The sequence below is a fragment of the Podarcis gaigeae genome (assembly GCF_964106915.1).
Source record: "Podarcis gaigeae genome assembly, chromosome: 8".
NCBI lineage: Eukaryota > Metazoa > Chordata > Lepidosauria > Squamata > Lacertidae > Podarcis > Podarcis gaigeae.
Genome location: NC_139684.1, coordinates 75,227,096 through 75,239,090, shown reverse-complemented (window position 1 = coordinate 75,239,090; position 11,995 = coordinate 75,227,096). Strand labels below are relative to the sequence as shown.

The 11,995-nt window shown below is 45.1% G+C and overlaps 1 protein-coding gene across 3 annotated transcripts; it reads right to left on the bottom strand.

Annotated features, from left to right (window-relative positions):
- Positions 1-2,489: 2,489 nt before the first annotated feature.
- Positions 2,490-10,752, bottom strand: LOC310851651 (phospholipase A2 inhibitor and Ly6/PLAUR domain-containing protein-like). 3 transcript variants are annotated; one of them, XM_083754259.1, is made up of 6 exons: positions 10,600-10,752; positions 8,901-9,010; positions 6,563-6,679; positions 4,851-5,003; positions 3,987-4,124; positions 2,490-2,842 (listed from the first exon to the last, which is right to left on the bottom strand). In XM_083754259.1, exons 1-6 carry the CDS (start codon positions 10,620-10,622, stop codon positions 2,634-2,636), a joined length of 750 nt encoding a protein of 249 aa, XP_083610385.1. In that variant the 5' UTR covers positions 10,623-10,752; the 3' UTR covers positions 2,490-2,633. The 3 variants fall into 3 exon arrangements, with proteins under 3 accessions (XP_083610385.1, XP_083610387.1, XP_083610386.1); XM_083754261.1 differs by having other exon boundaries at positions 8,901-9,062; positions 10,344-10,750; XM_083754260.1 differs by having other exon boundaries at positions 10,576-10,750.
- Between the last annotated feature and the right edge of the window lie 1,243 nt (positions 10,753-11,995).

The window sequence follows — 11,995 nt, the reverse complement described above, 5'->3', positions numbered from 1 at the left end:
TGCTGACCTTTAAAGCCCTAAACGGCCTCAGTCAAGTATATTTGAAGGAGTGTCTCCACTCCCATCGTTCAACCTGGACACTGAAATCCAGCTACACGGGCCTTCTGGTAGTTCCCTCACTGCGAAAAGTGAGGTTACAGGGAGCCAAGCAGAGGGCCTTCTTGGTGGTGGCACCCGCCCTGATGAATGCCCACTATCTGACTTTTAGAAGACATCTGAAGGCAGCCCTGTTTAGGGACTTTTTAACATTTGATGTTTTATTGTGTTTTTAATATTCTGTTGGGAGTCGCCCAGAGTGGCTGGGGAAACCCAGCCAGATGGGCAGGGAATGAATGAATGAATGAATGAATGAATGAATATCATCATCATCATCTGCTGGAGAAGTCATCCATTATCCATGCTTTGTAACTTCTAATGTTGCACGTGGGGCTCTCCTTGAAGGTGCTTTTGAAACTGAAGCTAGTACTGAACACAGCTGTCAGGGGCTCAGGAGCAGAGGCACAGGGAAGAGAGGAGATGGAGAGCGAAGGGGAAGAATCCGAGGGGAGCGTAGGAGATGACAGTGGCCCGAGGAATTCCATGAGCCTCTCCAGCGAATCGGAAGATTCACAGAGGGGGGCGCCAGTGGCCAGGGGTAGGGGGTTCCCAAGGGGAACGCCCCAGGAGCAATGGGGCAGCAGGGACTCCCAGAGCAGTAGTTGGAAATCAGGACCAGCTTCCCCACCAGAGCAGAGTGGGGGGGAAGAGTCCCAAGTATGGGGGCCAGTGCATTCCCCCCAGGGAGAGAAGACGAGGCAGGGCTGACCACGCCTCCATCGGAGAGTCGGACAACGGAGGGGAGGTCAGATCCGGCCAGTATCCCGGAAGAGGGAAGCAGTGACAGAGCTAGTGTAACGGTTAGGAGGAAGGTCACTAGGCTGGCGCGAGAGGCAAGTTCAAATGTACAGGAGCGCGGGACAGCAGAGAATGAGGATTGGGAACCGGGTCCTAAAGCCCGCCGGAGGCAGGGGGAGGAGCTAAGCGACTCAGCGTCGGAAGAGTCCAGAAAGGGCAATGCCCCAGCAGGCAGGAGGACCCAGAGGAGGAGAGAGCAGCGCAAGAGGTGGAGCAGGGCTAGGATCTTAAACTGGTGTCAGAGGGGAGGAGACTCAGACGGGACTTCGCCGATCTAGGGTTTAAGACGTAGGGCTGCGCGCTGCGGCTTTGAAATGGAAACTGAACTTCAATAAAAACTTTTGTACATTACGACAGCCTAGCGTTGGTCCTCTGTGAGCTGGGACCTAGAGGCAGCTCTGACAACAGCTCACTGAGACGACTTGTCGGAAGCATGCTTTGGCAGTATTAAAAAAACTCCTTTGGCTTCCAGTCCAAAATATAAGGGACAACTCTGAAAGACCGAAATCAAGTGTGAGGCAACTTTGGCCCTCCATGATGCTCAAAGACTACTCTCAACAGCCCTGGCAAACATAGCCAAAGTCTAGGTATACAGGGAGCTATAGCTAAGTGACATATAGAGAACCAAAGCTTTTCCACACCTGCCCTAATCAGCTTGAAGTATCTAAAGTAGGGGAGGGGAGGAATCTTTTTCAGCCCAACAGCTGGCATACCTTCTGAGCCAACCTTTCAGGGACACCTGCAAGTGGTGGGTGAGGCCAGAGGGGAAACTGTGCAGAGCCATGAATGCGAATTCCACCTTTGCCAATTCCACTCACCCCTCTCTTTCCTCCACCCAAACTAGGGATAGGAAGATCCGCTAAGATCGGTTCTCTCAGTCTCTTTGTTTACCCAGTCTTAAATGCAGCTCTCCACATTTCTGTGGCAGATTTCCCTTTTTAAAAGCACTCTTTGTATTCTTTGGCATTTGGGGGTAGAATTCTCCTAATAAACACACTTTTGTACGCAGTTGAAGCTAATGTACACATTTTTTAAGTAATTTCCCCTAATATGATGTCTTTTTATCTTGTGAACCACCCTGAGACCCGTGGGTATAGGGCAGTATACAAATTTAATGAATAATAATAATGATAATATTGTTTTCTGCATTTTCCCCATAGTAAAGTCCCCTGGTAAACGTGAGCACAAGACGAGATGAGCACCTGAGCTGATGCAACAGGGCTTGTCCTGTGTTCTTAACCCCTTCTTTCCCTCCCCATCATTTTCCATTTATGAAAATCCTGAGAGGGGTTAAAAGTGGATCAAATTGAGCCCGAAGGACTTCCCTGCCACAAAACTTTTTTGAAGGCTGATTCTGAAACATCGCTGCCACCCCTGCTTCATCGGCAACCACCTCAGAATCCAAGGTGGTCTGTGAATACCCCCAAAGTTGGGGGTATTTGCTTCTGCCTTGTTCAACGTGAATATATAGCCCTATTGCTTGGACCTCGAACCTATGAAAAGCAATAGGACAGAATGCTTGTCTGAATAGCTTCCTTACACAAAACACATTTTTTACGTATAAAGGAGAAGAAAAACCCCAATTCCAATTGCAATTGATTTCAACCTGAGGTTTATTTTCACTCAGTGAATCAGAGAAAATCCATCCGGAAGGCCCAATTGAAGTATGAAAAAGTCGCCTATAGATAGGTGGAAGGCTTGATTGAAGGCAGAGCTGATACAATCCCATGCAGGTCCCTTTACACGAGGATCTTCAAGAGCAGGAGGAGCCCAGAGAAGGTTGGTAGGAGAAAGCCAGAACATTGAGATCCCCGAGAAACCTCTGGAATGCATGTCGCCCTCCTAATCAGATCAGAATTTCTCAAAATGGGACTGCGGCCACTTCTTATTGAGGAACAGACAGACTTAGTAGTACAGCCTTTCATGGTTCTGTCCACACTGTTTGTTTCTGGAAATGGAAGAGAAGAGAGGGGATTATGGGAATCATAACAGCTTTCAGCTATTCTCCAAATCACACGTTTTTCCTGAATAGTGGAGCTCAATGATAGTCTGGTGTAAGGATGAGCAAATCAGTCCATCTCAGTTTCTCATTTTTTCCTGTCTTAAATTCAGTTCTCCACATTTGCACATCAGATTGCTATTTTCCCCATGAAATATTCCCCATGAAAACTCATGACCATTTCAGTCTTTCCTCCAACATACACTGGGTTGTAGGCAAATTTTGCCAAATATACACCTTTCTATATTTTGAAAATTTACCTAATAGAATGCATTTTGTATGTGATTTTTACTAATATGCATATTTCTTCTTGCATAGTTTACACCCGATAAATGCATTTTCATAGACATTCCCGGGTTGGAGAACAGCAAAGCAAAAATTAATATGATGCAAATTTCGGCAGGAAGCTTTCTAACAATATGCAACCAAAGCATTTACGTGAGAAACAGCTGAAAGAAGAAGCCTGTGTGATTTAACTCAGAAGATAAGAGGTAGGGTTTTTTTGTTTTTTTTAAAACACATCTTATGGAAGGGAACAGTGGCAATCTGTTTGTTCCTCTGAACTCAGCATGGCTCAGATTGTATGTGATGATTATATGTGATGATATCATCTTCCAGAGCAACTACTCTATTCTGAACTTAAAAATGGAAAGTGTAATGCTGGTGGTCAACAAAAGAGGTTTAAAGACTGTCTCAAGGCAAATCTTTAAAAAATGTAGTATAAACACCAGCAATTGGGAAACACTGGCCTGCGAGAGCTCCAGTTGGAGAATAGCCTTTAACAAAGGTGTCATGAGCTTTGAAGACACTCAAACTCAGGATGCAAGGGAGAAACGTGCTAAGAGGAAGGCACGCTTGGCAAAGCCACACCGTAATCAACTCCCGCCCAGAAACCAATGTCCCCACTGTGGAAGGACGTGTGGATCCAGAATCGGCCTCCACAGTCACTTGCAGACTCACTGTTAAAACCGTGTTTATGGAAGACAAACTTACTCGGGTACAAGGGATTGCCAAAGAAGAAGATGATGATACCTAGAAAATTGACGGGGAGGATGTGGGCTTCAAGGGACAGAATGGCTGGGGAAGTGCTTACGGGCATGTGAATGCGAAGACACGTCAAAGCAGTACACGTTGTGTCCTGTGCAATTCACCATCTCTTCTTTGCACGTGTCCGACCACACGTGGCAGGCAGGGCACTGCTTTCCGTTCATTCTGGTTTCAATCGGTGGAACTGAAAGCAAGATGTGGAAACGCTTAAGGGTTTGGAGGAGGCAGCTCGGTTGTTTACAGCTGTGGACAGGACTGGCCCAAGACGTTTCGGCACCTTACAGGGAGCCACAAAATGGCACACCCATCTCCACCAGGGAATATCTAGATCGGGAACAAGGGGGAAAGGAAGATCTTCATTGGGTGGGTTTGGGTGCACCTGTGGATCCCACTGACCAAGGCGGTCACTTCACGTTTCCTCATGGACAGCCCAGCCCCGGTTGTAGAGGGAGGGTCTGCTGCCTGACCAAATTCTTTCAGCCTTCAGCCATCTTCCATTTCCCAACCTTCCTGCTTACACCCAGTAGGTGGAACTGGCTGTGGCAGCTTCCTCCTCCTTATTCTCAGCATTGCCGCTGAGAAGGAGTGAGAAGGAACAGGACCATAACTCTCTGCTTTGCACTCCCTGCAGGTCCCAAGTAGCACCAGCCACTACTAGGCCAAAGCACAGCTAATTATATCTACCTTTAAGGTGGTTGTGAAAAGGGCGGGATATATTCATAGGGAAGGCAGCTAGTAGCTTTGAAGGTTAAAGGCCACTTCCACATTTACAGACCATACGGCAAAAATCAGAGACTCAGGGGCATGTCACATGTGCACACCTGGCTTCACGGAAGAGGTGGAAGGAAGGACATGGCGAGGGAAGAGGATTGGGGAGAGGAGCTAGCCCCCAACCCCATTATATACCCACATTTGGATTCAGTTTTTTTGCACAAATTTTCGATGCAACAGTACACAACTGTCCTCATGAATCTTCCAGGTCCAAAGTACAATTCAATGGCGGAACTGGTACAGGTGTTAGCAGTTACACAGTCTTTGTCTATAGTATGTTCCTTTTTTCCATCTGCAATGGAAGATGGGGGGGGGAGGGAGATGGTTAATTTCATTTTACCACCTTTGCTTCCCACCTTTCCTCCTAGGAATGCATGTCAGCTGACATGGTTCACCCCATTCCATCCTCAGGACTGGTTAGTCTGTGAGATTGGGCCAAGGTCATCCAATCAGCTTCATTGGTCTCCCCAGCCGTAATCCAACACCTTAAACCAGCATGCCAGACTGGCTTCCATTTTATACAGTCATCAAGATGATGAGCAGGGTTGCGTTTGGAAGGATGATGTAAAGATTAGGAATGGGTGAATATGTCGGTTTTGGCTTTTCTCCCTTTTCCGAATCTTATTCAGTTCTCCACATTTCTACATCAGAGACGGATATAGTGTCTTCCAAATGTAGCATGTTGTGTTATATTTTCCCAAAGGAGTGAAAATTGTTCTGGCCAATTCACAATAAAACGCACAATTGATTTTTCAGTATTTTTTTTCTTTAGTTCTCAAGATTTCTAAATCTGAGGCGGGGTGGGGGTAGGGAAGCGGGAATCGTTTCACAACTCCTACAAATGATTCCCAAAGTTACTTAATTCCGTAAAACAGGGACAGACCCCAGCACGGTCACCTTGAGATATTGTGGACCACAGTTCCCAGTCATCCCTGCCCATTGGCTATTGTGGCTGCTGCTGATGGGAGATGTTGTCCAAAATATTGGTTTGTTTGTTTGTTTGTAATCCACACTTTCGATAGACAATGTTAAAAGCAATTCGGCAAAAGCATCCATAAAAACATCATCAAAAATATCAATAAATACTGGTTGATTTAAAAAGAAAGTCATATTGCAAAGACCTATACTGCCTTCAGTAGACATGACATTGCTCATGGCACCTGCAAGGCTGTAGGCTGGGTTTGGCAAAGCTAAGAAAAGCATGTGACATTATTGATCCTTCTGAAAAATCTGTGGATAGTATTGTCTAGTCCTAATCCTAGTGACTGGATTTGAGGAACTGGGTATCTATTGTGCACCTTGGTGCTGAAGCCTAATCCTCCTCAAACCAATGTCCGATCCTGCTGTAAGGCACCTTCTATTCTTCATTTTCTAAGGCGCCACCTACTCCATTTGTTGCCTGGAATCTGGTAGCAATGGGTTCTTGTGGCACCCAGCAGGGTAGCATCAAACCCACTGAAACCCACTATTAAAGAAGAGCAGCTACACTTAATTGGCCCTTAAATCACCTTAGTCTGTGTCAGACTGAAGGCATGAGTCAATTAGTTTGTTCCCTGGGGTGGTTTGCTAGAGATAATTAACAAGGCGGAAGGCCCATACAATACTAGTAGTAAGTGACTTTGACTGATCCTGTCCTTTGCCCTCTGCCATCACGGCAAAGGCCATAGCTTAGTGTTAGAACACTTGCTATGGATGCAGAACATCCCAGGTTCAGCCCCTGCCATCTCCAGGTAAGACTGGGAGAGGGATTCTCTGTCTGAGGTCATGGGACCAGCCAGCATAGACAGTACTGAGCCAAATGTACCAATGATCTGACTCCACTTCTGCTTCAATAATCTCTCTCCCACTCACCTACAGTATTTTCAGTGTATGCGATCATGCAGGCATTTTTCTCCAGAGGGCAGGTCTTCTTAGGTCCTGTACAGTGGGTGCTATTGCTCAAACAAATCTCACACTCTAAAGAAGCAACTGGAAGAAGGAAAAGGAGGAGACTGGGAGGCCATTTTTAAAGGACTCACCCTATTCAGTTGATTGTAAAAGGTAAAGGGGTAAAGGGACCCCTGACCATTAGGTTCAGTTGTGACCGACTCTGGAGTTGCGGCGCTCATCTCTCTTTATTGGCCAAGGGAGCTGGCATACAGTTTCTGGGTCATGTGGCCAGCATGACTAAGCCACTTCTGGCAAACCAGAGCAGTGCACGGAAACGCCGTTTCCCTCCGGAGCAGTACCTATTTATCTACTTGCACTTTGACGTGCTTTTGAACTGCTGGGTTTGCAGGAGCAGGGACCAAGCAATGGGAGCTCACCCCGTTGCAGGGATTCGAACCGCCAACCTTCTGATCAGCAAGTCCTAGGCTCTGTGGTTTAACCCACACGGCCACCCGCGTCCCTTGCTCAGTTGATTGTACTTTATTTCAAACCTCCTTCACTGGAGGTTTTTAAGCAGAGGTTGGCTGGTCATCTGCCATGGGTGCTTTGGTTGAGATCTCTGCATCGCAGGGGGTTAGACTGGATGACCCAACTCTACAATTCTATGATACTACGATTCATGTTGTGTTTTAAATTGCTGTAACCTGCCCTGTAACCTAGGTGTGAAGGGAAGGAAGTAAACCAAATAATAATAATAATTTTGTTCCCATTTTCTGAAACTCCTTGACTATTCATCTTAGGGAACTGTGTTCATTATACTGCAATTTTTCATTGTGCAAATTGTATTCTCTGATCCATGTTGTAGATAAAATACATTTTTTAAAAAAATGAAAACACAATATGAAAATCAGTGAAAACCATTTCTTGTTGTTGTTGGGCATCTACCTGTCTTGAGAGGCAATGAAGTGTACCTTCAGGGGCGAAGTCAGACCAGTGGAGAATCACAGCACCTGCTGGGGCTGCAGAGACTGGTAACTCATAACTGCTGCCTCTTGCATTGTTTTTGCTGGATTAGCAGCACGGAAGTGACCTTTCCCTGGCACAAGCCTGGGCAGCATGTGTGGAGGTCCTGGGCTGCCCAGGCAATAAGATCCCCCTCTCGGCTCACTGATGTGGTCCAAAGGAAATCAAAGAATACACCTGGCACCAGCTTTGCTGTAGGAGTTGCCAGAAGGAGGTGTACAAAACGCCTTCCAACTGTCATAGGAACTCCACTTGGAATTTGTTGTAGGGTTTACTCCTTTAACCTTTTCTTCTCCCAAAAATATCCCTCAATTTACAACTAAAATAACAAGGTAAAGTGGTGAGTCTACAACATTTCTCTGATGAAAATAGGGATGTCCCATTCCATAATGATATTTTTACTATTTATACCCCACACACCTTATTGGGTTGCCCCATCACTCTGGGCAGCTTCCAACACATATAAAAACATAATCAAACATTAAACATTTTTTTAAAAACCTTCCCTCTATAGGATTGCCTTCCGACAGCTTGGGCGTAACTCTATACACTCCAACATTTCTCCAGTGAAAATAGGGACATTCTAAGGAAAAGCGGGACATTCTGGGATCAAATTAGAAACCAGGATGGCTTCTCTAAATCAGGGACTGTCCCTAGAAAATAGGGACACTCGGAGGGTGTGCTACAGCATATGAAAAGATTGTACAATGAAGGTGCACCTCTGCAGGAAGGGAAGTGCACACGTTTTTCAGAAAACAGTGTGCAGCAATAATGTATAAATTAACATTCTATATTCAGATATGTAGCCGTGTTGGTCTGACGCAGTCGAAATAAATAAAAAATTGTCCAGTAGCACCTTAGAGACCAACTAAGTTTGTTCTGGGTATAAGTTTTCGTGTGCATGCATGATATCTGCAAATGTGTGCACGCACACGAAAGCTTATACCCAGAACAAACTTAGTTGGTCTCTAAGGTGCTACGGGATTTATTTATTTATTTTAACATGCTATGTACAGGCAAGCGAAAATGTGACCTATTAGATTGAAGCTGTTGAAAAATGTGCAGTTTGCACCTCTCTTTTGAACAAGACTATGCTCCTTGGTTTCTTTATTTTAAAAATTGCTCGCAACAATTGTTTCCACACAATTTCTTTTTAAATCGCAAATTTAAAGGAATTACAAGACCTTGTGGGTGCCTTTCCGTCTTATGCCCCTACCAGACTCATGAAACCAGCTTGCATCTGACCCCAGCTACCCCAGTGGAATAAATTTCCAGTGAGTGAGCTGTCCTTCCTTACCTGTTGTAAGGAGGGCGAAAAAGAAGAAAAATTCCACGAGATCCTGCATGGTGATGGGAAATCCAGAGAAGCTGTCACCAAGGTGAATCAAATACTCTGGCTCAAAGGGCCTGTAAGGACAGCAAGCGGGGGAGGGGGGGAGTCAGCCAACACCTTAGAATGCTCCAACTACCGCACAATTGCACTCATTTCACACGCTAGCAAGGTTATGCTTAAAATTCTACAAGGAAGGCTCAAGCAGTATGTGGATCGAGAACTCCCAGAAGTGCAAGCTGGATTTAGAAGAGGCAGAGGAACCAGAGACCAAATTGCAAACATGCGCTGGATTATGGAGAAAGCTAGAGAGTTCCAGAAAGACGTCTACTTCTGCTTCATTGACTATGCAAAAGCCTTTGACTGTGTCGACAACAGCAAACTATGGCAAGTTCTTAAAGAAATGGGAGTGCCTGATCACCTCATCTGTCTCCTGAGAAATCTCTATGTGGGACAAGAAGCTACAGTTAGAACTGGATATGGAACAACTGATTGGTTCAAAATTGGGAAAGGAGTATGACAAGGCTGTATATTGCCTCCCTGCTTATTTAACTTATATGCAGAATTCATCATGCGAAAGGCTGGGCTGGATGAATCCGAAGCCGGAATTAAGATTGCCGGAAGAAATATCAACAACCTCAGATATGCAGATGACACAACCTTGATGGCAGAAAGTGGGGAGGAATTAAAGAACCTTTTATTGAGGGTGAAAGAGGAGAGTGCAAAATATGGTCTGAAGCTCAACATCAAAAGAACGAAGATCATGGCCACTGGTCCCATCGCCTCCTGGCAAATAGAAGGGGAAGAAATGGAGGCAATAAGAGATTTTACTTTCTTGGGCTCCATGATCACTGCAGATGGTGACAGCAGTCACGAAATTAAGACGCCTGCTTCTTGGGAGAAAAGCAATGACAAACCTAGACAGCATCTTAAAAAGTAGAGACATCACCTTGCCAACAAAGGTCCGTATAGTAAAAGCTATGGTTTTTCCAGGAGTGATGTATGGAAGTGAGAGCTGGACCATAAAGAAGGCTGATCGCCAAAGAATTGATGCTTTTGAATTATGGTGCTGGAGGAGACTCTTGAGAGTCCCATGGACTGCAAGAAGAACAAACCGATCCATTCTTAAGGAAATCAGCCCTGAGTTGACTGGAAGGACAGATCTTGAAGCTGAGGCTCCAATACTTTGGCCACCTCATGAGAAAAGACTCCCTGGAAAAGACCCTGATGTTGGGAAAGATGGAGGGCACAAGGAGAAGGGGACGACAGAGGATGAGATGGTTGGATGGTGTTCTTGAAGCTTCCAGCATGAGTTTGATCAAACTGTGTGAGGCAGTGGAACAGGAGTGCCTGGCGTGCTCTGGTCCATGGGGTCACGAAGAGTCGGACACAACTAAACAACTAAACAACAATAAATGGGTTGCTGGCACCTGGGGCAGGGCAAGTGTTGCCCCCCTGGTGGATTGGGCTCCTGGGGTGAAGATTCCTCCACCAAGGAACTCAGAGGAGCTTGCCTGGCTGCCCAGAGCAGCACAGAATGGCCCAGAGAGTACACAGGCAGGCAGGCGCCACTCTGAGCCAAAGAGGAGAGGTGTGATTTTTGCACACACACCCCGGGGCTGAATCCGTGGGAGGGGCCAACCTGGTCAACTTCTAGGTACCTAACCTGGTGATGAGTGGATGTTGCATTCAGGTACACGCCATCAGCAGGAGTAACCAAACAGCTGGAGGGATGGATTGATCATAGCTGAATCCCGCTGAACACAATGCACCCCAACTTGAAGCCGATGTTCAGTCCACTAACTGTCGTCTAAGCCGCTAAGATTCTGTTTCCCTTAAAGCAACAGTACCTAAGTCATCACAACATTTGGGGGCAGGAGAGTGTCTCCCTCGGAATGGAATCAAGGGGTTCAATGAGGCTGAAGGTACGTTCTATCATATGTGATGAACTTCTAAAAGAGTAAGAGTATTGGGAAATACTTTCTAATGAATTGAAAAAAAATGTTTTAAAGTACTTAAAATAAAAAGAGTCCTTTGGGGGCGGGGGATAATTCAGGTGGAAATTCCCAGGTGTCAAAAAAGGCTATTTATGTATGACACTACTGCAGCCCGTGTTTCATTAGCCCCAAAATGGAAAGCAAGCGAGGTCCCAAGCTAAATAAGAATGGCAATTTAAACTAATGGAATACATGCAGCTGGCAGATTTAACTTATATAATAAGAGAACAGGAAGAATATACATTTAAAGAAGATTGGAAAATGTTTAATGAATATATGGGTGAAAAGTGTGTACATTTGAAAATGCTGGCCACATTAAGATAAATTCAACAGTGTAAATAAGTGAATGCAAAGGACCTGAAATAAGTCATCAGGATTGGGGGTAGGATTTACAGACCATTTTAGCTAATAGAGGATGTCTTCCTAAGATATTATTATTGTTGTAGTTATTATTAATGCACTTCATTACCCGCCCTTCACACTAGGGTCGCTAGGCAGATGAAAGCAATTAAAATAGAACATTAATGTTAAAACATAATAGGACATAATATTAAAAATAGGTGTGGGTGGGTGTAATATATATATACACACACACACACACACTTGCCATCACAGAAATAAGATGGGTCCTAAAAACATATATTTCAAGTGTCTAAGCCAAGGCAAAGAGGTTCGTCTTCAGCATTCACCCAAAGCCCTTCTCCCTGGCCACAACTCCTGAGCCTGTGATGGCAGTGGAACAACCAAGAGGGTATTCTCTGTCGATCATAGCACCAGAGAGGGTTGGTAGAGAAAGAGACGGTCCTTCAGAATTGTGGAGTTGTGGATTTGTTTAAAGTTTTAAACACTAATGTGAAAGCGATCTAGAAATAAACCGGTAACCAGTGCAGCTGTTTTACGTGTGCGGGGGTCATATAAATAAATACACACACACATCATTTGGATTTATTTCTGATAGTACTCACAGTATGCTGGCATTTTTATCAATATATGAATACTGGCAACTCAATTTATATATATAAATTGGTATGGGTGGGTATGTATCCAAAAAACACTGTGTTTAAC